The 24,727-nt window shown below is 43.0% G+C and overlaps 2 protein-coding genes across 21 annotated transcripts in view; one reads left to right on the plus strand and one right to left on the minus strand.

Annotated features, from left to right (window-relative positions):
• ECD (ecdysoneless cell cycle regulator) overlaps positions 1–5,358 on the minus strand; it is a 23,543-nt gene extending 18,185 nt beyond the window's left edge. Inside the window, 1 exon segment of the mRNA XM_084845627.1 lies at positions 5,294–5,358. The gene's annotated coding sequence lies outside the window, so the exon portion shown is untranslated.
• The window catches only part of FAM149B1 (family with sequence similarity 149 member B1), a 24,263-nt gene continuing 4,489 nt past the window's right edge, over positions 4,954–24,727 (plus strand). For 2 of the 20 annotated variants that reach the window (XM_084845612.1, XM_084845613.1), the window contains exons 1-15: positions 4,954–5,108; positions 7,465–7,560; positions 8,841–8,973; positions 9,119–9,261; positions 10,195–10,314; positions 11,333–11,503; positions 12,341–12,528; positions 13,713–13,846; positions 14,417–14,470; positions 15,905–16,017; positions 17,655–17,879; positions 19,850–19,967; positions 21,516–21,641; positions 22,616–22,697; positions 22,798–22,929. In XM_084845612.1, coding sequence (XP_084701738.1) covers positions 5,059–5,108; positions 7,465–7,560; positions 8,841–8,973; positions 9,119–9,261; positions 10,195–10,314; positions 11,333–11,503; positions 12,341–12,528; positions 13,713–13,846; positions 14,417–14,470; positions 15,905–16,017; positions 17,655–17,879; positions 19,850–19,967; positions 21,516–21,641; positions 22,616–22,697; positions 22,798–22,929 — 1,885 coding nt within the window. In that variant the 5' untranslated portion in view covers positions 4,954–5,058. Of the gene's footprint in view, positions 5,109–7,464; positions 7,561–8,840; positions 8,974–9,118; positions 9,262–10,194; positions 10,315–11,332; positions 11,504–12,340; positions 12,529–13,712; positions 13,847–14,416; positions 14,471–15,904; positions 16,018–17,654; positions 17,880–19,849; positions 19,968–21,515; positions 21,647–22,361; positions 22,475–22,615; positions 22,698–22,797; positions 22,930–23,388; positions 23,633–24,727 lie in introns of those variants that run through there. The other 18 variants (XR_014789390.1, XR_014789389.1, XM_084845623.1 and 15 more) reach the window with 12 other exon arrangements.

Here is a 24,727-nt window from a genome sequence, read left to right on the forward strand (position 1 = left end):
GATAAAAATGTGATAAATATAAAATGCTTTACTGTCCCATACCAAGGAGGCTTAGCTGACATCACTCCAGTATATGCTCAGGATAAGCATAAGCTGTGCTTTTACATGTTCTTCAAGTGTCCTTCTGCAAGCCACTGATTTGCTTTTATGCTTTGATTATCTTGTATTTTATTGTTCTTAGCTGCCTTGAACACTTTTGTAGTGGAAAGGCAAGATGTGTCATAAATATTATTTTCATAGTTGTAGTCACTGAAACCCCCTTCATGGATCACTGCCTTGTTGTGGCGAAGGGGCTTGCGTAACTCAGTGAAGCCATAAGCTATGCCGTGCAGGGCCACCCAAGACGGACAGGTCATGGCAGAGAGTTCTGACAAAATGTGGTCCACTGGAGAAGGAAATGGCAACCCACTCCAGTATTCTTGCCAAGAAAACCCCATGGAACGTATCACAAGGCTAAAAGAGATGACGCCGGAAGATGAGCCCCTCAGGTCGGAAGGTGTCCAATATGCTACTGGGGAAGAGCAGAGGGTATTTCCAAGTAGCGCCAGAAAGAGTGAAGTGGCTGGGCCAAACCCGAAAGGACACTCAGCTGTGGATGTGTCTGGCGGTGAAAAGAAAATCCGATGCTGTAAAGAACAATATTGTTTAGGAACCTGGAATGTCAGATCAATGAATCAAGGTAAGCTGGAGGTGGTCAAACATGAGATGGCAAGATTGAACATCGACATCTTGGGAGTCAGCGAACTCAAATGGACAGGCATGGGCGAATTTAATTCAGGTGACCATCATATCTACTATTGTGGGCAAGAATCCCTTAGAAGAAATGGAGTAGCACTCATAGTCAACAAAAGGGTGGGAAAAGCAGTACTGGGGTACAATCTTAAAAATGATAGAATGATCTCAGTACGAATCCAAGGCAAACCATTCAACATCACAGTAATTCAAGTCTATGCCCCAACCACTGAGGCCGAAGAAGCTGAGGTTGATCGGTTCTATGAAGACCTACAACACCTTCTAGAACTAACACCAAAAAAAGATGTCCTCTTCATCATAGGGGATTGGAATGCTAAAGTAGGAAGTCAAGAAATCACCGGGATAACAGGCAGGCATGGCCTTGGTGTACAAAATGAAGCAGGACAAAAGCTAATAGAGTTTTGCCAAGAGAACATGCTGATCATAGCAAACACTCTTTTCCAACAGCACAAGAGGCGACTCTACACATGGACGTCACCAGATGGTCAATATCGAAATCAGATTGATTATGTCCTTTGCAGCCAAAGATGGAGAAGCTCCATACAGTCAGTAAAAACAAGACCTGGAGCTGACTGTGGCTCAGATCATGAGCTGCTTCTTGCAAAATTTCGGCTTAAATTGAAGAACGTAGGGAAAGCCACTAAAACTTTCAGGTATGACCTAAATCATATCCCTGATGAATATACAGTGGAGGTGAGGAATAGATTTCAGGGATTAGACCTGATAGACAGAGTGCCTGAGGAACTATGGACGGAGGTCCGTAACATTGTTCAGGAGGCAGCAACGAAATCCGTCCCAAAGAAAAAGAAATGCAAGAAAGCCAAGTGGCTGTCTGATGAGGCTTTACAAGTAGCTCACGAAAGAAGGGAAGCGAAAAGCAAGGGAGAAAGGGGAAGATATACCCAACTGAATGCAGAGTTCCAGAGAATAGCAAGGAGAGACAAGAAGGCCTTCTTAAATGAACAATGCAAAGAAATCGAGGAAAACAACAGAATGGGAAAGACTAGAGATCTCTTCAAGAAAATTGGAGATCTCAAGGGAACGTTTTGTGCAAAGACGGGCATGATAAAGGACAAAGAAGGCAGGGACCTAACAGAAGCAGATGAGATTAAGAAGAGGTGGCAAGAATACACAGAAGAACTATACAGGAAAGATTTGAATGTCCCTGATAGCCATGATAGTGCGGTCACTGAACTTGAGCCGGACATCCTAGAGAGTGAAGTCAAGTGGGCCTTAGGAAGCATTAGTAACAACAAAGCTAGCGGAGATGACAGTATTCCAGCCGAGCTATTTAAAATCCTAAAAGATGATGCTGTTAAAGTGCTGCATTCAATATGCCAACAAATCTGGAACACTCAACAGTGGCCACAAGACTGGAAAAGGTCAGTTTACATTCCAATTCCAAAGAAGGGCAACGCCAAAGAGTGTTCAAACTACCGCACAATTGCGCTCATTTCACATGCCAGCAAGGTGATGCTCAAAATCCTACAAGCTAGGCTTCAGCAGTATGCGAACCGAGAACTACCGGAAGTACAAGCTGGGTTTAGAAGAGGCAGAGGAACTAGAGATCAAATCGCCAACATTCGCTGCATCATGGAGAAAGCAAGAGAATTCCAGAAAAACGTCTCTTTCTGCTTCATTGACTACGCTAAAGCCTTTGATTGTGTGGATCACAACAAACTGTGGCAAATTCTTAAAGTGATGGGAGTACCAGACCACCTTACCTGTCTCCTGAGAAACCTGTACGAGGGTCAAGAAGCAACAGTAAGAACCAGAGATGGAACAACCGATTGGTTCAAAATTGGGAAAGGAGTACGACAAGGCTGCATATTGTCACCCTGCTTATTTAACTTATATGCAGAGTACATCATGAGAAATGCCGGGTTGGATGAATCAGAGATCGGAATTAAGATTGCCGGGAGAATTATCAACAACCTCCGATATGCAGACGATACCACCCTAATGGCAGAAAGCGAAGAGGATCTCAAGAGCCTCTTGTTGAGGGTGAAAGAGGAGAGTGCAAAAGCTGGTTTGAAACTCAACATTAAAAAAACTAAGATCATGGCATCTGGCCCTATCACTTCCTGGCATATAGAAGGGGAAGAAATGGAAGCAGTGACAGATTTTACTTTCTTGGGCTCCAAGATCACCGCAGACGGTGACTGTAGCCATGAAATTAAAAGACGCTTGCTCCTTGGGAGGAAAGCTATGGCCAACCTAGACAGCATAGTAAGAAGCAGAGACATCACCTTGCCGACAAAGGTCCGTCTAATCAAAGCTATGGTTTTCCCAGTAGTAATGTATGGCTGTGAGAGCTGGACTATAAGGAAGGCTGAGCGCCGAAGAATTGATGCTTTCGAACTGTGGTGCTGGAGAAGACTCTTACGAGTCCCCTGGACTGCAAGGAGGTCAAATCAGTCCATCCTAAAGGAAATCAACCCTGACTGCTCTTTGGAAGGACAGATAATGAAGCTGAAGCTCCAATATTTTGGCCACCTAATGCGAAGAGAAAACTCCCTGGAAAAGTCCCTGATGCTGGGAAAGACTGAAGGCAAAAGGAGAAGGGGACGGCAGAGGATGAGATGGCTAGATAGCATCACGGATGCAATGAATATGAACTTGAGCACGCTCCGGGAGAGAGCGCAGGACAGGAAGGCCTGGCGTGCTATGGTCCATGGGGTCACGAAGAGTCGGACACGACTGAACGACTGAACAACAACAAGTCACTGAAACAAGGTTTGTCTACGCAAAATGCAAGGTAGGTGCACCAACACACACACAAAATGTCCAAGTAAACAACTAAACACTCCAGTTCATCTTTCCACTAGATGAGCTTTTCAAGTGGTGACTTGGGAGTAGGCCCTACTGAATACAGTGGGCTGGACTTGGGAGTAGGCCCTACCGAATACAGTGGGCTGGTTGCTGTGCATATGGGTGACCATTTTGAATATTCATGGAACCTGGGGGTTATGCAAGGGTTAAAACAGGCCAAGGGTTCTGTGAGGATTGTTTAACCCTTGCATAACCCACAGTGGTCAAGCTGTGGCTTCAATATTCAGGATGGCACCCATGAGCCGCGGTGATCATGCAAACCCAGTCAGTGCACTGGTTCCAGACTTAGTAATACTTAGAGAGGACCCACTACAATCAATGGGACTGAAGTTACCTATTGATTCCAATGGGTCTACTCTAAGTATGACCAAGACTGAATCCAAGCCACTGTAATTTAGTTTTGTGGAAATATGCACAGGACCAGACTGCACATCTGAGGTGTGCAGCTACCCGTGTGTGTGTAAATATGCAAAAGATCAGGGTACACATCTGAGGTATGTAGCGCAGTATGATGCACATGCGTCTGCATGCAAGCGACATAAAGAATAATGCAGCATTCGCCAACCTGGTGCCCTCCAGATATGTTGGACTACAACCCTCAGCCAGTATGGCCAATGGGAACAGCGGGAGTTGCGGTCCAACACATCTTCAGGGCAGCAGCGGAAGGCTAAAACAATGCCTTATGCCGGAAGAGCAGCCTTCATTCAAAATGCATTTTGGAGCCTGTATGTAGATAAAGGTACTAACAGTATGGTTTATAAATTTAGGACTCCCTTTTCTTCCCTTTCTGAAAGTATGAACTATGGAAGTATGGTGTAATGGTTGAAGACAACCATGTACTCAATGATATCTTTTGTTTTACTACTGAATCTTTTGGTTATACACAACTGCATTTTATAGAAACTTATTTCACTGCGATGGCCCCTGGCTATACACAATAAAGGTTATTATACTTACTGTAACGGTACGATGGTCTTGAAACTGGCGAAACTGACAACGCAATTCTATGCACGTCTACTCAGAACCGAAGCCATGGGACTCCCTCCCTCCCTCCCTCCCTCCCAGGAAAGTGTGCGTAGGGTGGCTGTCTGAGGCAAGCCTACGCACTTCCACTTGGGAGCAGGTTCCGTCGAACACCGCAGGGCATACTTCTGAGTAAATACGCAGAGCACTCGGCTGCAAAGGGCACCCCCCTTCCGGGAAACCTCCCTCCCCTGCGTCCCGAGCACCCCTCCTCCACCAAGGTCTCGCGTAATCTCGGAGGCGGCGGCCGCCGCGCGCGCCCCGCGACTACCTCATCGCCGCGCGCCACGACGCGCGCCCTCCCCCCCCCCAGCGAAGGCTTCCGCTCGCCTCGCTCCGCTGGGGGAGGAAAGGGGCGGGGCGTCGCGTCGCGTCGCCATGGCGGCCAGGGGCCGAGCCGGCCAGCCGGCAGCACCGATGAGGGCCGAGATGAAGCGCTGAGGCGGGAGGATGATCTCGCGGTACACGCGGAAGCCGGCGCCCCCCGACGCCCCGGAGCTGTGAGTGCCCATCCTGCCTAGGGCGGCCACGGCCGCCTCCCCCACCCTCCCGGGAGGGCCTTCCCCGCCTCCCCCTCACGCAGCCTGCTGCGGCCTTGCGGGGCGCCTGCGCTGGCGCTTGGCCCCCTCCGCCCCGTCAGGTGCTGCCCGCCAGCCGCGGCTCCCTCTCCCTCATTCCCACGCACCTCTGCCGCTGGCGCTTTAAAACGGCGGCATCTCTGGTTTCCGTAGAAGCCGCCCCCTACCGGCCAAAGGTGTCACTGCCGCAGTGCGCGTGCAGGCAACCCCTCGACGCCGCGCGGGCGCAGGGAAACGGCAACGCCTCCGGGCGGGCAGGCGCCATCTGACGGGATGCGCGTGAGAGACGCGGGGCAGCGTACCTCGCAGGGAGGTGCCGAAGCTGCGGCCGGGCTGTGGACAGCTCGGCGTACGCGCCAGAAAAGGCGCCCTCCGCGTAGAAAGCTAGCGCCTCGGGGAGAAGGGTTGTAGGCTAGCGTTTGCCCGGACGGCTTGTTTTCCGTGCTTATTTGAAGTATGTTCATCCCACTCCTCATTCACTAAAGGCTGCCGGAGCGGCTTACAATCTGTCAGCAAAAAAGACAGCCCCTGCGCGCAGGCTTACGATCGAAAAAGACACGACCCACAAGGAAAATGGTATATTGGGGGCGGGTGGGGGGAGGAGGAGACTGTCCGCGGGGCTGGTGGAATGGCCCTGCCTCCCCTCTCACCTCCTGGTGGGGTGGGGCAGGCCAACTGGTTGTTCGCTTTGCCTGCTCCTTTGTCCCTCACTTCTTTCCCACAGGACAGTTGATGTCATTTAGCCCTGCAGGGAGGAATCCAGCTGGAGCAGGGCCTGATGTACCCTTTGCTTGCTCCTGCATCCCTGGGGGGATTTTGGAACAGCATTCAGTCACATGGGTCCCCCACCTGCAGTTTTACCACACAGGTTTACCATTTCAGTGTCGGAGGAGAGGCCTGTAATAAAAGCCTATCTCTGCTCCCTGTGGACACGTATAGCCATGTCTTGGGATAATCACACTTTGTTTGCACTCAAGATTTTTTTTTAAAGCCAGCAGTTCATGGGAAGACCTGGAGTTCTTAAGGCTGCAATACTTTGCAGAGTTAGGCACGTGTAAGCCCGCTAATTTCAGTGGGGTTGGCAGACCTGACTTTGCATAGGATTGGGCTGGACCTCAGCCCTTTTGGGATCATGTAAATCACAGCAGGATTGTTGATACTCACGTGGCAAGTTAACTGTCCTTGAAAGAAACACGGGGATCTACTAAAAGCCCAAGAAAGTCAAGCAAAGGTTTGTGGTTAGAACACCCAAGAATTCCCTACCGGAGCTGACAGTGATTGTCTAAGAACCTTGAGAGAAGAATACTGTCAGTGACCTGAGTATGGATGAAAGGGATGTGTTTTGTGGATGGTATTTATAAAAAGAGTTTTCTGGTAAGCAATGGGAAGGCAATGGCTTGCTATATGCACTTGCTCATGACAAACTGTCACTTGAGAAACCTAGAAAAAAGTGGAAACCTATTCAGCATAGAATTAAGGAATATGATTGGAACACTTTCAATACTTAAAAGCAAAGCAATGGAAAAATGTGCATTTCTTACCTTTGGGGAGCAATTTGCTACCCTTTGTTCTGTGTTGTACCTTGAGAATACATCTGCTTTCGGGGCCTGCTGTAGCCATAACCATCTTGCTCTCTTAACCATGGTTAGGAGATAGAAAGTATCCCACAGACTTGCACAATTCTGTCCCCTTGTATTCAAATTCCCCCTCACATTTTCGGAGCTAGCCATGGTGCAATGTAACATCTACGCTGATGTTAATGTTAACCACAGTTTGCATACCTATTTCCAATCATGGTTGCAAACTGTGTTTTAGAGCTAATTATATTCTGAATGCACATTGGATCCTACCTATGTCCCAGTTCAACATAAATCTCTGCATGCTGGGACTGAGAACTAAGCTAAACTTGTCTGTCCATTGCCAACAATCAGTGTTGAAGCAAATGGAAGTGATCTGTTTATAAAGACAAATTTCTGTTTGTAGATCCTATAGTAAAAAAAATCTTAGGAAAACAAGGTTTTAAAGGAACTGAGTTTTATGCTTTGATAATTGATTAATATGTGAAAATCTTTTGAGTTCTTCTCATGTGACATAAGCTTGAATGTATTGTGTATTTTGAAAACTCACATATTTATATCAATGACAATGAACACTTCCCAAATATTTTTAAGATGGATTGTTTATATTAAATTGCAAGAAGAAATTTAATGACCTTTACAGGCTGGAATTTATTTCCAGCAATCAAGTCACATCTTTATTTTTTTGTTTGTTTGTTTAGCCGAGGAATTACAAAAAATACCTTAGAACATCACCCCCTGCCAGACTCACTGGATGACAGTTATCCATCTACTGGAAGTCAGGAAGACATTTCAAGGTATTAGGATAGCATAATTCATATTTTTTTTGTGGGAACAGGATACAAAGTAATTTTCTGTTATCCACTTTAATTTCCTATTACTATGGCTATTTTTCCTCTGCCTCTCAGCAGGGTTGGGACACTTAAATGCCCAGTTAAATATTGGCTATCTATTATTTGGTCATGGTCAAATGTCAATTATTCCATGAAGCAAACAGTGATGTTGTGGAAGGTGGTATCCTAAGTTTTTAGTTTGCAGCATGGTGTCTTCAGATAGCAAAGGGAAGAGAGAGGCTTTCTTCCTTTCCACTGTTCCAGGGCAGGGGCATACTCATATACACACACACACACACACACACACTTCATTTTGGAGTAAGCATGTATTTCCTTGCATTAGAATCATAACAGTTTAAAAAAGAATGTTCTTTTATCTTTGTTATGCATGTTTGTTTAACCTCTTTGTTATTGTATTATTGTAACTGCTTGGGCTGACCTTGGGAATTCAAGATAAGAACAAAAATCAACTGTTTTTACATATTGTTCACATACTTTTAATTTTACATAATATTGTTACAATAATTGATTGCAGTAATTTAGAATTTAACGTCATTGTTTCATGACTTCACAAACTTTTATAATTAACAAACTTCTTTTTGCTACAATTCTAATATTAATATATTACGGATCTGATTGTCCGCATAGTGAAAGCAATGGTATTCCCCGTAGTAACCTATGGCTGTGAGAGCTGGACCATAAGGGAGGCTGAGCGAAGGAAGGTAGATGCTTTTGAACTGTGGTGCTGGAGGAAAATTCTGAGAGTGCCTTGGACTGCAAGATCAAACCAGTCCATACTCCAGGAAATAAAGCCAGACTGCTCACTTGAGGGAAGGATATTAAAGGCAAAACTGAAGTACTTTGGCCACATGATGAGAAGACAGGATACCCTGGAGAAGATGCTGATGCTAGGGAAAGTGGAAGGCAAAAGGAAGAGGGGCCGACCAAGGGCAAGATGGATGGATGATATTCTGGAGGTGACAGGCTCAACCTTGGGGGAGCTGGGGCGACGGCCGACAGGAAGCTCTGGCGTGGGCTGGTCCATGAAGTCACGAAGAGTCGGAAGCGACTGACTGAATAAACAACAACATGAAGCTTTACATTATTTACAATTCAGGCTTTCTCATTGGAATCTAAACAGGAAGGACATATACTTCCTGTTCCCTTTGAAAAGCTCAACAGTATACATATGACTTTGTCTTAGTTAATTTTCCTTTCTCTCTTCCCCAAAATGTGCATTTCAGTGACTCTGAAAGTACAAAACATTCAAACTACCAATCTGTCACTTCAGTGGACGATGAGAACTCATGGTCAGCTTGTCAGAGCTTCACAGGCAACTCCACAGAAGACAGCTCAGTCTTTTCTTGGGGCTATGATGTGAGTATAGTTATTCAGTTTAAAATTAGAAGAGACCTTTGAAAGGCATTGTTGATCAATTTAGCTTCCCATCCTTCATTTATTAATATATTTTCACACATTGGCCCAGCTTGCACATAACGGCAACCCAGGTTTTTTTTCCTAGGAATTTGATAAAGCTGCTACACGGCAAGTTCAACAGATATTCAGACACATTGATGAACTCTTGTACGAACAAAAAACAAGTGTGTATGTTGAAGGCCTAGAGGAAGAGTGCCAACAATGGATGTCAAGCTTCCCCCATCTGAGGTATCTTAATGATATGTTGTTGGATACTTCATAGTAGAAAAAAATAAGCTTATTACAGGACCAAGGCTAAACTTATGGGCTTCTTCAGAACTGACGTAACTAATATTAATAAAAGTAACAATTTATTCTAAACATGCTTCCCTTTCCTCTTGCTTCTGGGTGAGTCATTTTGTACCAATCCAATGGCCCGTTTCGCACATCACGACAAACCAGAGTTCTGAAGGAACCGTGGTTTATCGTTTACAAGCAGCATCCTTGTAAATGCTGCCTGATTGGGTCATGGCTTGTTTAATGTGATGCGCAAACCAGGATCTTTGGCTTATCTCTCTCCTGAGAAGCCAGTTGTAAGCCAAAGTTTGTTGTTGCCTTATGACTGTCTTGTCAGGGGAGAGATAAATTAAATGAACTGCAGAAGAAGGTATGTGGTTCGTTTAGCAGCTCTTGCTTCCAGCAGGAGTGATGGGGCAGCAAGCACGAGCATGCTGCTTGTAAACTATAAGCCAGGGTTCCAGGGGAACTCTGGCTTATCGTGACATGCGAACCAGGCCAGTGACTGATTCCAGTATTTCTTACTTTGATGCTGAAGGATTCAATAGTGAGAAGTGGTTCATTTGGAAAATACTAAATCTACACAATATTGTAGATCGTCATTTTATATTGATGTTGCAATGTGTTGCACAAATGTTTAGGATTCAGGACCACTGAGACTGAGACGACAGGACTGACTACAGTCCAACATAAAGAGCTCTTTAGGAGTGTGTGCTGCTCTGGGCTGTGTGCCTGGTACCCTCCCTCACCTCTAAATTGCTTCTTTGAGCTATAGTCTTGGTATGCCCACTGAATTCTTTATGTCTTATTTTGTGGTTTAGGCATACTTTTGTCATGTTTATTCAAAGCCTTTTCTGATTTTTACAATTTTCTTTTTGATGTCAGGATTGTAGGGAAACAAGTAGTGATTCCCACAGATGAAGGCTATGGGTGGTATACTGGTTCAACTTGCAGCACCTTAGCTTTATCAGACATGAACCCAATGCAAGAGAAAGATCCTAGTGAGTAAGTATCAGTAATCGCAGGGTTTTGCAGCTTTCATTTTATGACTGGGATCTAACACCCAACCACCCCACGCATGGGTAGAAAGTGTTGCTGTTGGAGGGGCCCCTATGTGTGAGCAAAACACCTACATATGCCAATTTGGATTCCAGCCTATATTAATTTGTTCATTTTTACTTCATTTTAAAGATCTAAAGCCTTGCGTATATTTTTTGTTTTTAAAGTTGTATAGGACTTCAGCCTCCTGTTTAAATCTTTGGAGGGAGCAATCCTATGGCCCCTAGACAGAGTATGGGGGACATAGGATAGTTCAGATTCCCGGATCCGAGGTCAGAGTCAGTGCTGTGATGACAGAGCCAGGAATCCAAGCTCCCCCCCGCTGCTTGCAGCTGGCGCAGAGAGAACCATGCTGGCTATCTCTGAGGTTGCAAAGGTGACCTTGGAGAGGAGGGAAAGGGGCTGGTGAGTGGGGAGGGGACTGGGCAGGGTGGCTCGTGACATCTCCCCAGGCCTCCCCAGCCTCCTTCCCTCCTGCTCCATAGAGCCCCAGCTAGATGGACGAAAGTGCCCATCTAGCCAAAACGCAGAGTGGGAGAAGTGTGGAGGTGACAATCGCCTCTGCTGCTTCTCCCTCCCTTCATTGGATGCCCATAAGCCTCCGAGTTCGGAGGATTACGGCCATCCTGATAGGATTGTGCCCTTAAAGCAATTATTGTACAGGGCGCACACTAAAGTATGTACCGCGTATAAACTTATGAGCTCATCCTTTTGCTTTTCCCTTCATTTTTTTCATTTTGTGTCATGTCTTTTAGATCGTAAGCGTGAGGTCAGGGGCTGTATTGTTGTTGTTTTAATTGACGTGAAAGCTGTTATGGTTGCCTTTTCTGCCAAGAGAGGGATAAAAAGAATAAAATAAGTCACCCATGTCGTTGTTATCAAAACAAGATTGCTGCTGTATAAAGAAAATACATTAATCCTTCTTGATTATTGCAACTTGGGAAAAATATACTTTATTTTTCAGGTTTAGTGTTTTGGGCAAAAAGGTTCCCCTCTCTGTTACTCCTATTTGTATAGAAGATAACTTTTCAAAACCTCCTGAATTATGTTTGTTTGAGAGTGAAGAAAGTGAAGATGGAGTGATTGTCTCTGAAGGCATAATGGAGGAATATTTAGCCTTTGACCACAGAGATGTGTAAGTATTGAATATTTGTTTAATCTGTTCTGCAGTGACCTATTTACTGCTAGTGCCTTTGAATTAATTGCTGAAATGTAATAGATATCTATTTGTTCTTAACATTAGAAAACAACAAGCAATACATTATGTTTGTTACAAACAGGACAAAGCTATATGTTTCCAAATTTCAGTACAGAAAGGTTATCCTTCCATTGAAGTGTTCCTAATAATGGAAATAGTTTTTGAAATCTGTGCTGGTGATTTCCAAATAGGGATAGTGATTTTTGTCATCAAAAAACTCTAATTTTGCAGTTTTCTTCCTACAGAAGATGATTATGTTGTTGCTAAGGCTAATTACAGTGTGTGTGTGTGTGTGTATATGAGATAATGTAAGGTAGGGAAGGGAAAGTTGCTTATGTAGTTGCAGGGACCACACTGGCAACCTACAAGCCAAAGGACATGACCTTGGGTTGCATATTTTATTTATACATAATTTGAATAAAATGTTTATTAACATGGCAGGTCCAATACTGTTTCACTAGCTTGGGTGGTGAAAATACTGCTGTTATCTCTGTTGCCATTTTTCATTCACAAAGTTCAAGTAAAGCCCTGAGTCTTACTGTAGTTCTTTGACTTTGATGCATTAGTGGTCACCTGAGAGATCTGTAGAAAAATTATTCATCTTTATTATAGTATGTTCTAACTGTTCAACTAGCTGTCCTGGCCTGCTCATTGTACTTTGGAAGGGAGTTACAGTCTCTACATTTGTTAAATGTGCACACAGGAACGTTTGGCTTAATTAGTGATTATAAGAAGTTAACACAGAGGTATAATGTTTGTTTGTCTTCTTCAAAGAGAAGAAGAGTTGCATGAATGGAAAACGGGGCTTTCACCAGGCAGGCGAAAGTTAGGCTTCCCTCCTATCTCGCCATCATACTGCATGAAGGATGCTGTTCGTTCCTATGTGTTTGATGATGTGTGGAGCGAAGTCTTGGGCTGTATGGAGCAGCTAATCTGCAGACACTGGGAAGGGTCAGTCTCGGGTAAGTCTCAAGGCTGACATGTTATCTGTACAACAGATGTCATCCTCCAAAGCTCTTTTTCAGAATATCCTTTCAATACCTACTTAGCATAGTCCAGCTCTATTTGACTTCTCATAGAACCAGAGGCTTGGAAGGGGCCTACAAGACCATCGAGTTCAACCCCCTGCTCAGTGCAGGAAGCCTGATTCCCAGGCAGTCTCCCATCCAAGTACTAAGCAGGGCTGACCCTGCTTAGCTTCCGAGATCAGATGAGATCAGGCACATCTCTGTATCTATATCTGTATTCTTTTGAAATATGCTGCATGCCTGTATATAGTTTGGGTCTAGTGAATCATATTTTAAGAAGACATTTGACAATGTTCAGCTGTTGCTAAAAATATCATTGGGCAGCCTGATCCTGTATGTGGGCTTTTATTGCCAGGGCATGAACAGTACTTTGTACTTGGTGGCATCATCCTATGCTTGGCAGATGGGACCAGAGCTGTCTGTGCACTTGTCTTAGAAACCCTTTTTCTACTCAAAAAAGGCAGGACAGTGCTGCATCATGAATCCTAGGTACCAAACATCTCCTCTGAGGCTGTTTCTAGTCCTTCTCCACCCTTGTCCTGCCTCTGCCAGAACTATGTAAGCCACTTATACTCCCAACCTACAAGAGGGAGCATTGATATGAGAAAGTCAATTGTTGCTTCCATGGAGGACTGGAGTTGGGTCCTAAAACTGATGCATGGAACCCAAGTTGTGTCCTTGGGATCTTATTACCCAATTCTGTTAGGAGCAGTGCTTACACAGCCTCTCATAGGACTGGGTCTCTAAAAATCTAAGAGTAAATTTTTGTGTTTGGGAAATATTACTACTCATTGTCAGACACTATCCCTTTCTCTTATTTGTGTGTCTGTTCTTATTTAGGGAATTGGGTATATTTCCATCTGAGATGGTGACCTTAGTCCAAAGCACACAGACTGCAGAATTTCATATTAGATATGTTTTTATTTTTAGAAGTTTTTTTAAAAAATCCATTGACATTTAATTCAATATATTCTAGCTCTTCAAGTAATTATGACAAAAATCAAGGGCACCAATGCTGTTCGGGGTATAGTTTTAAATGTTAAAATACCTTGCTTAAAGTTCTTTAAGAATCCCAAGCAAATAATGCATTCTGATGTTGTTTGTCCTGATACTGGTAGATGATGAGAAGAATGTTATAACTGTAGAAACAAGCCGGACAGATTCAGGAAGCCCTTTCATGCAGATTGATCCTTTGCCATTGTTGTTGCCTCGAATGCCACAAACCAAGATGCCGTTCATCACTTCAAATCTGGTAAGGTTAAGAAGTGATGTGATTTATGTCAGGCTGAGATAATGCCTAAGCAAAGAAAGTTATCATTTTTTGTCTGAAAATTAGAAGTTGCAATGACTTGACTATGACTGTCCATGTGAAACTTCCATTTTGTCATGTGCTATCACAGCTTTTAAATTTTTCTACTCTTGTTTTGCAAATATTTTTCTTTGCACTTTGAGGAGATAGAGGTATGCAGAGTTGGAAACTAGTAGAGAATTTCTTATTTGGAGGTATACTGTGAGGCTCTGATTAACAAGCAGAGGAGACATTATCTCAACCTTTACCCAGCTTAGTAGCCAAATGAGAGAAATATGATTTCTCTGATTTGAAGTACAAAGCCAGCTTGCTTATTTATTTGTGTTTTTTAAATATGTTCTGGTTCTTGCTCTGCATACTCTCCATGTGACTAGATGCCCATGATGGAGATAAATACCCCAGGCTTAATCAGTGTTCGATCTGTTTTAATCCAGTTTCTTTCCTTTTTTATTTCCCCTCCACTTCCCTGTATAATCCTCTGTCTTCCTCATGTATACCTTATTGTATGCATAGTACTCAAAATGCAGATGTGGCCGGAAAACCAAAAAGAAGAGAAAAGCACCAGAAGTATGTATGATGGAGGGCATATAGCTCTTTTTTTTCCTGTCAGTGCAGCGGGTGGATTTTTTTGCATTTCTCCAGATTTGGTAGAGCTATAAGGGAAAGCCACTATCTTGATCCTAAACTAACTTATATGGACGTAAGATACATTAATTTCAATAGAATGTACTCCCAAAGAAGTCAACATTAGGTCACATATTTTCTTGCATTCCTTTTTTGTTAAGGAGGAAACAGGGCATATGAGGCAGTGGCAGAAAAAATTCTACCAGTGCATTCCTTTTAAGTATTTAGATTAGTCAGGCATCACTAACGTTCCAGGTTAGCAAGTTCAGGCTGTGACTCTAAATACATTCAGTAATAAATCTAACAAACTTTAGTGAGATTTGTGCTTACATTAAGTTTTTTGAAGATTGTAGATTTGGCACCCTACTACTAAGCACATTGGCCAGGTTCCCAAGGGCATTGTGTGCAGCAGGGCTATTCAGACTTCACCCTTGTTGTAACCCTTATACCCTCCGGAAAAGCTGCTTATCTAGGGCGGAGAGTTGGCTGCATGCACTGAAGTGTAGGATGCAATGCTTTTTAGTACAGAAGCTGCTCTAGCTAGCTGTTATGGTTTAGAAGGGAAGTAATAAAAAGCTTGCCAGAAAGAAGGAAGAACTGAGGAGATTAACCCCTTCACCTGACCTGAGAAGAGTGATGGTTGTGAGAGGCAGTGGTTGTAAATCCAGTTGCCCCACTGATGTTCTAGCTTTCTAACCCTACAAGTGAGTTAAGATGTTGCTAAGAATATGTGTAGGAGTGAATGGATCAACAGGTGCCCCCTCTCCCTGATTACTTCTTTTTATCAACAATGATACATGCAACAATCCTGAGCATGTGCAGTTGGAAGTAAGTTTCACTGAAATTGGTCTGTCAGATTTCCTTGCAAATGTGCTTAAGACCAAGCTGTTAGTTGGTAGTACTTACAAAGAGTACAAATCACGTTACTATGTAGATTTGTTTATACAGGTGAGCTACAAGGTTGTCTGGGCTAAAAGTAATTTGTCCAGATTAATTTCTGTTAAATTTAAATAATTTAAAGCGCAATCCCATGCAAGTTTAGATGGGAGTTGTATGACTTCTTCTGTCTAAACATGCATAGGATTGTGCCCTTAATTGCTTCATGTAAATTAGTGTCTTGGTTGTGGAGCTGTGTTATATAATAAGCAGCATGTATTGCAAAATCAAACTATGTATTAAATGTTCTTTTTGTAAGACAATTCATGGCTTGTTACATCTCAGAACAATTTGAGGATGTACCCAGCTTTTCTTGAAGGTGTTGAAAATTACATTCTCTTTTCTAACATTTTTTTTGTTAGAAAAGCGTGAATGTTGAAAGCGGACATGAATATTATTCACTGAATGCTGAGGATAAATGTAATTTCTTGTAACTTGCAGGTAAATCTCTCTCCAGGAACAAGCAGTGGCCCACAGCGTAATTTGAATGGTTTGGTGGTGATTCATGGGATCCCTATACACCAACGAAACTTGCCTCTGATGGACAAAATATTGTAAGAGTAGCAGCCTTTTGTTTTAAGTTGGCCTACCAGTTACAGAGATAAGGAAGCAGATGTGTTGAGTTTCAAGCTTTGTATTGACAGCTAATTTTATATTTGGCTTTTGAACATGTTTCTCCTGTTCTATGTATCCTGTGGTAAGTAGTATACATCCCTTGCCCGGTAGGCGGTTGAACATGCCTAATTACCCCTCCCCCCAATGTATAATTGTATTAAACCGAATAGGAAGCCAGGTGCTTCAATTTAGGTACACGCTGAAATGTGTTGTGGAATCAGGGTTTTAAGTGACAGATATAAAAAACTTTAATAATGACAGTTGAAGAAACATAATTAGAAACATAATTATCTTGTCATTGTATGAAACCTTAACAAACAGTAGTTAAAATTCCAATATAAGGATAAAAATGTAACAGATAAAGCAGCAGTCAAAATCCATATATGAAACAGTATATGGTACTAGTCACTTCCACTAATTAGAGACCACAAAATGCTTGACAGAATTCATTTTCACCACCTTTAAAAAGCCATAGGTGGCGTCAGCCAGATTTTGATGGTGCTTTCCACAACTGTGGAAGACCACAACAAAGGTTCTGCTCCACACTACCACAGGTGGTATTTCTGGGGGTTGTGGCTGGTGGGCAGGACCTAACAGTCTCAGTGGACAAAGAGACTGATATGTGTTGTGGGGAAGACATTCTCTAATGTGGGAGCCAGGGACAGCAGAACTTAATGACCTGGTTTGGATGACACGGCATGACTCATTTTGGGTCGTTTAACCCATGCTAAGCCACTGTGACTACTGGCACCATTTTATATATCCAAACCCCTCTCGGGGGTTGTCGTGTCATGCGAACCTGGCAAGTATGGTTTAAACAACTCTCTCTGTGGTCTGTTCTAGGGTTATATAAGGGTTGTTTAACCCTTGCATAAGCCACGCTTGCTGGGTTTGCACAACATGACATTAGATATGCAGAATGGTGGCCGCACACACCACAGCCTCAACCCACAGTGGGCTGTCGTGTTGTGCGAATGAGCCCAATTTTATGTTCTCTCTCCCAGCTCCTGTTAATAAGTAAACCACTGACTGCGTTATGCACTGGCTGAAATTATTGAACAGTTTTCAGAGGCATCCCCACATAAACATAACTGAAGTAATAAATTCATAGAATTACCAAGGCATGGCTGACACTCTGTGATGTGAACAAAACACTGAATGCTTTTCTGCTCCTGTCCAGTTTTGATTTGTCTAAAAATGAGCAAGGCTGTGGCACAAACTTGTTGAGGTTACTGTCAAAAACGTACTGTGTATAGTACTTATGATAATATACACAAGATGATATAAGATTTAACTGAACAGCTAATATCCTAGTAGATTTGCGCAATGCAGTGGTGTTTCCACCATAATAGGTGCTGACTAGCCTCCTTTCTCATACGAAGGGCAGTGTTGGGATAGAAACAAAATCTGTCTTTCTTACACAGGGGTGTTATGGGGCAGGATGATTATGTCATGGCTGCATTTGTAGTGGTGTTGCGCTTAGTTAATTTATGCTGATAGTGTGAAATATATACTATGAAATAGTGTCAACATATATTCCCTTTTGCTCCTCTGCTTTTTCCTCCCTTGGTGTCAGAGACTTGGATGACAGATTCCTTATGAGACCAGGCTCCAGTTCTATCCTGACAACCAGAGCTTGGCCAAATCGCCCACTTGAGCTCAGTACTTCCTCTCTGTCCTATTCTGCACAGTCTGCTAGAAGGCGTAATCCACCACCACGTACCTTGCATCCTATCAACACCGGCTATTCTCGCTCGGGGACGCCAAGACCTATGGATGAAGTCATTAGGGGAACACGACTGTATGTTGATGTGTCAGTCTTTCTCTCTGCAAATAATTCAGCCTTATAGAATCAAATCTGTGAAAATCAGAGGTAGCATGTGTGAAGGAAGCAGTTAAATAAGTAATTGTAACCTCATCTCTTTAGTTTTACAAAAAGAAAAAATTATGTCCATGAAAATTACTTCATGTTTCTAAGCTCTTTGTCATAGCATTTTCTTGTAAGAACTGGAGCCTTTCCAACTCTTACAACAGGCAGCTGTTTATTGTTGATGATGAGTGAGGCAACTTGTCTTTCCATCCATGCCTTTAAGCCTATGCTCTTTTGTGAGCTTTTACCATTTTTGAAGCTAAGTGCTCCACCATTGTACTATTGAAGAGGAGGAATGCTTATGAAACTCCTTAAAATACCTGACTCCAGCAAAGCTACCATCCCCTTTTCAACAGTGCCTTACCACTTTGTATAAACCTTTTAAATTTCTTCCTTAAAGGGGGAAAATGTGGAGGCTGGGTTACTCCTTTCCAATTGGGGACATAATAACTTTTTAAACAGCAACAGCAGGACTATTCCCCTCCTCCCGAAGTGAGTTCATCCCCTATGCATTGCATGGGGATAGAGTATTGTGCTGTTAGTGTTGGATTAGGACTAGCGCTACTATATCATTCAAAATAAAATCTGTTTTTTTCTTTATTGCATAGTTTTAGTTCTTTTTTTAAGCATGTAATATTCGATTTTCTCTCCACAACTCTTCTTTTTGTTGTTTGTTTAGAGGTTTTGAGTTTCTTCTCTTCAGTACATTGTTTTTTATCTCAGGCACTGAGAGGTGCCAGCTAAGCATGTGCAGAAAGAGAGAGAGAGAGAGAGAGAGAGAGAGAGAGAGGCAAGACTAGGACCTCGTTTGAGTCCATTATGAAATTGTGAGGCAGTATGGTAGTGCTAAAGAAGACTGGCTGCTTGAGCCTCGACTGGTTGCAGCTACTATGTATTTTCCATTCTACAGCCCAGGTAGAGAGCTCTGCGGTAAACATCCCTCGAGGTAACCAAGGTATAGATCTAAAAGAAGTATATGTGACCACTGTTGCAACTTGGACACACAGACGAATTGCTCCTAGACTGTGCACCACCTGCACAATCAGTGGATGAGTGCTGACAGCTAAAGAAGTTGATATGGATTCTTCAAAAGCTTCCCCTTGCTCACCAACATCTATCTTACTTGAGTTGAGTTTAAAGCTCTTGTTTCATCCATTTCAGCCATATACCAAGATGCTTATTATGTTAGATAGACACTTAGCTTCACAGTATGATATTTGCTTCAGGTGCAAATGATAGCTTGCCTTGTTTCATTGGTATGTTTCCTGCATCTGAGCTCATACATGTCATACTCTTCTCTGGTGATTTAACAATGGATGGTAAGTGAGTATTGTACCTCAGCCCATTCCTCAAGTACAGAACTTAAGACTGAAGCAGACCCATCTGACTGAATCATATTTGCCATTGATTTCTAGATATAAAAAGAGAACTAGCATTGTGAAGTGAGTCACAGGGAAGGCATTTTATAGATCTATAAGCAACTGTGAAATTGTGTCTGTTAATTGTTGTGAAAAAATATAGATCAATACCTAGCTATGAAATTAAGTAAGCTATGAAGGGTAACAGGTTGCCTTTGGATGACAGTGTTAGGGTTATTATGTACTGCTTTGGGCCTAACCTAGTGGAAAAAATGGAGGCATCATAATTGGGAGTAACATAAGTGCAACCACTTCGTATTCCTATTAAAGAGAACCCTTGAAAAATGCATGTTAGATTCTTCCACTTTTCATCTCTGCCTGAAGTTTCATCCAGTGTAGAAGTGAAGTTTCATCCAATCTCCCAACCACCCAACGTTTTTCATCAACTTGCATGCACACTTCATTTTGTTATTTAACCTGAACTCACATCAGTCTTGCTCTTTCAAGTGCAAATCACAGCTTTTATTAATTGTTGTTTTCCAGCTCTGCTGCAAATGAGCAACTGTCGTCACCTTCCCCAATGCTGCTGAGCAGAAATAATCTCTTGCCTCCTATTAGTACTGTAGATGTGACAGAACATTTGGGATCCCAAAAGCAAATGGTAAGCCATCTGTTCTGTTGCAAGAATTCAAGTCCCCGAATTATAGGGGTTCATATAAGCCTCAGCATGTGGAATTCATTGTAAAATTCTAAGAACTGGCTGAGGTTTTGAAAATATGTTTCTAGTGCTAATGATTTCCATGAGAATTTTATAAGAGTTGCATTGGATTTTAAAAGTAACTACACCCTCCAAACACAAATACTGTATCTTGAGTAGAGCTAATGATTTTGCAGGTTCTGAGTGGTCTTTATTTTTATTATTTATTATTAAATTTATTAATCGCCCATCTGGCTGGTCACCCAGCCACTCTGGGCGATGTACAGCATACAATAAAACAGTTTAAAAGAATAAAATTCTACAATAAAAACATTTTCTAAAATACCCTAACCCACCCCAAATGCCTGCCTGAACAACCATGTTTTTAATGCACGACGGAAGCTCATTAAAGAGGGGGCATGACGGAGTTCCCTAGGGAGGGAGTTCCTCAGAGTGGGGGCCACCACAGAAAAGGCCCTCTCCCTCGTCCCCGCCAGTCTAGCTGTCCTAGCTGATGGGACAGAGAGAAGGCCATGCGAGGCTGATCTTGTTAAGCGGCCTGTCTGGTGCTGCTGGAGGCGCTCCTTAAGATAGGCTGGGCCAGAACCATATAGGGTTTTAAAGGTCAAAACCAACACCTTGAATTTGGCCTGGAAAACAACTGGTAACCAGTGCAACTCCTTCAGCACTGGAGTGATGTGATCTCACCAGTGGCTGCCTTTAATCAGGCGAGCCGTCGCGTTATGTACCAGCTGCAGCTTCCGAACTGTCTTCAAGGGTAACCCCACATAGAGCGCATTACAGTAGTCTAAACGAGAGGAGACCAGGGCATGTACTACCGATGGGAGCAGATGGTCGGGAAGGAAGGGGTGCAGCCGCCGTATCAGATGGAGTTGGTACAGTGCTGTCTGGCTCACAGCTGACACCTGAGCCTCCATGGACAGCTGGGAGTCCAAAATGACCCCCAGGCTGCGGACCTGGTCTTTCAAGGGTAGCCGTACCCCATTCAACACTAGGTCAACATCCCCCAGCCTGCTCTTGTCTCCCACCAAAAGTACTTCAGTCTTGTCAGGGTTCAGCTTCAGCTTATTCCTCCCCATCCAGCCACTCGCCGTCTCCAGACATTTGGACAGGGATTCTACGGCCAACCTTGGTGAAGATTTGAATGAGAGGTAGAGCTAGTCTACTTTGATTTCTTGAGGCTGTCAACCTAGAAGCAAAATGCTACTTCTTATATTCAGTGTATTGACCAGGAGAGAGAAAAGGCTAGTTTCTCTTTCTTTGGCTTTATTCTTCAGTAAATTAACCACCTGCACCAATTACTGTTGTTGCCTTACACTGGGGGAGGGCGCCTCCATCCCATCCTGACACTCCCTCTTCTCCAGCCAGTGGATCTAGGGGTTAGGATTGCTCTGCTAGTGCAGAGTGGTATAGCATTATTTCCAAAATTTTGCAGCTTTTTTAGTGTAAAGCTTGATCTAAAACCAATTATTTCCTATCTTTATTTGGCAGAAATCCCAGGGAAATGCTAGCCGGGCTCGCAGTGCAATAGCAGATGAAATTAGCCATCAACCGATACATGAGAGATTTTTATTACCCGATAATTTCTCCAGGCCCAGTACATCACATGCATTTTGGGTAAGGTGTGTCAGAATTACATCCAGACCTGGATAGTTAGGTATTCGTTTTGCCATATCTGTAGGTAGTACCAAGATACATAGGCTGCAATTCAGAGTCTAATGTTTTCAGGCTCCTATTATTTTCTGTGATAAACATCAGAAAAATGTAACTCTAGGTACAAAACCCTGTGGATTGCATCCATGGCTTTTAAACTATTGACTACTGATTAGAACCTGTACAGGTCACTTCTAAGTTGCCCTAGCTTTCCCTGCTCTTACAAGATGAAAAACTGAATTGAGTTCTGGTCCTTATCTGCATATTTGTTAACATGGCAAACATTCCCTTTCCTTAGAGAAACAGGTATGAGAGTTTTAAGAGTGGCTTTCAGATTCAGAGTATCTTGCTGACTTTATGCCTATTTTATAAATACTGTAATAGTGTGTAATCCTAGCCTCCCTAGGTAACTTACTTTTGAGCATTATCATTAGTGAAAAATTGAGGCACAAATACTTTCGTTTAAGCATAGAGAAACTTCCGGGTTGGCTGTGACATCTTTCAAAATTCATTAATGTTTGATTGTCATATGTTCAGTCTCAATGAAACAGGTACAGATAGTCCTTCCCTGTGGGAAGGCTGAGTGTTCTCACACACAGAAAGGACAGTTCATCCCCTCCAGCCACTGCTGTTTGTGTGGAACAACACATCAGGACATTACATCCTTTCTATCATGATTTTCAGTTATTGAGATCTGGTAACAATTCAGAGGAGGAGGACTGGATGAGGATATGAAAAGTGCACAGACCTCTTGTTTCCCCATGATGTTCTGGAGTGCTGCCTCTGCTCATGCTAAGGTGCATGGATAGAAGAAACAAGGTTCTGTTCAACTGTGAGGAGATCCCTTCTAACATGGGGAAGGGCTATGCCCTTTTAATATTTTGGTATTGTAATATCCTGACCAGTACATAGTATAACAGTTGTATTTGATCTTCTAGCCAGACTCACAGTATCGTCGTTCTTGCACCGTTATTGATTATGCTAATCAGCCACGAAACAGTAAAGGATCTGCAGGCACAGGTATGTGTAGAGTTGAACACATATTGCTTAAAATGACTTTAGTACATCAAGACAACTAATTTACAACAATTTTAATGATGAAATCTTTATTACTCTACAGATTCTATTAATGTAGGCATGATGGGAGTCAGTTTAGGGATAGCCAGTTCTTCCTATATTAATTCTTTCCATCAGCCTCTTGGTCACTTCCTCAATGAAGATGAGGAGGACAAAGAAGATCATCCTCCACTGGGTAAGAAGTAAGAGGCAACTGACTTGGAAATGTGTGTCATTCAATTGGTCGCTTCTCATAAAATACGTAGCATCCTTTTTGAAATGTAGTTGGTCATTTTGTCAGACGTTTAGTTTTTAGCCTGGAATAGCATTTACAGTTTCTGTTGCTGTCATTTTTAATGTCCAGCATACACACCAGTGTTTGTTCCAACCATATTTATTCATTCTTTCAATCTAGCAAAAATTTGTCACAGCTAAATCCTATCCCAATCCTTTCAGTGGGATTAATCACAACAAACTTTGCTGGATTGGGCCCGAGATGCACCTACCAGTGTTTTCCTTTTTCAGCATCTCTTCCCTCAGGTGCCATAGATTACTTTTAAACTCATCAGAGTTATAAAAGCAATTTAGGGGTGTTGAAACAGAATCTGCCTTCAGTGTTTGCATGCCATTTTTTCTGTTTGTTTTCCCCTTTCAGCAGCTGTCATGACAAAGCCTCAAACTGTTTTTTTAAACTTGAGGGAGTTTAAAAAGCAATTCTGGAGGTTCAAGAGGGGGATCTGCTGGAAGGACAATGTTGTGAAGACAAGTAGATGATGCCACATATGTATGACTGAATCATGTCGTCTTTTTGGTGTGCTGTGGTAATGCAGAATTCAACACACAATTTTGAATTCTGAGAATATCAACTTCATTAAAAAAAAAAAAAAGTACTCTCTGATTGTTGATGAAAGTAAACCAGAAAGAGACTGGGCAGAGCTCCAACTGGTATGGGGATACTCTTTTGTGTGTTCCAGGTACACCTCTTTGCTTTCTCTCTATCCTCCAAATCCACACACAACTCCCCTCAGTGTCACCCTACACATGACGGGAGAGTGGGATTGTGCTGTTTGGTTGCTCCCCCTTCATGCCAACGCGCCAGCCAACAATACCCCTATTGGACCAGGATTCCCCTTTGAGTGGAGGACCCTACATACAGTCAGGGCCAGAAATATTGGAACAAGGATAACTGTTTTGGCAGTTGGCCTCTGTATACCACCGCATTGAAGTTGAAAGGAAACACACCCAGTTGGGAGCGAAGTCAGGACTTTTCAGCTGTAATTCAAGGGGTTTGACAAAAGTGGGGCACTAACCATTCCGGAAGGACAGCCAGTGGCATGCACCCCCCCCCATCGTTGTTGGCTCATAAGTAATGGAACAAACCAACATAATTTCAAACTTAAGGATCACCTTTAATACCTGGATGAAAATCCTTTGCAGTCAATGACTGCCTGAAGTCTGGAACCCATGGACATAACCAAATGCTGAGTTTCCTCCCTTGAGATGCTTTGCCAGGCCTCGACTGCAGCTGCCTTCAGCTGCTGCTTGTTTGTGGGTCTTTCTGCCTTCAGTCTTGTCTTCAGGAAGTGAAAAGCATGCTCTATTGGGTTGAGATCAGGTGACAGACTTGGCCACTGAAGAACATCCCACTTCTTTGCCTTGAGAAACTCTTGGGTAGCTTTTGCTGTATGTTTTGGGTCATTATCCATCTGCAATATGAAGCGGCATCCTATCAGTTTGGTAGTGTTCGGCTGAAGCTGAGCAGAAAGTATAGCCCTATACACTTCAGAATTCATCCTGCTGCTTTTATCAGCAGTCAGGTCATCAATAAACACTAGTGACCGGATTCCATTGGCAGCCATACATGCCCATGCCATAACACTGCCTCCACCATGTTTGACAGATGATGTGGTATGCTTTGGATCATGAACTGTTCCTTTCCTTCTCCATACTTTTCTCTTCCCATCATTCTGGTACAAGTTAATCTTGGTTTCATC

Source organism: Heloderma suspectum, chromosome 3 (genome assembly GCF_057233095.1).
Source record: "Heloderma suspectum isolate Gila_16-S chromosome 3, 16-S_ref, whole genome shotgun sequence".
NCBI lineage: Eukaryota > Metazoa > Chordata > Lepidosauria > Squamata > Helodermatidae > Heloderma > Heloderma suspectum.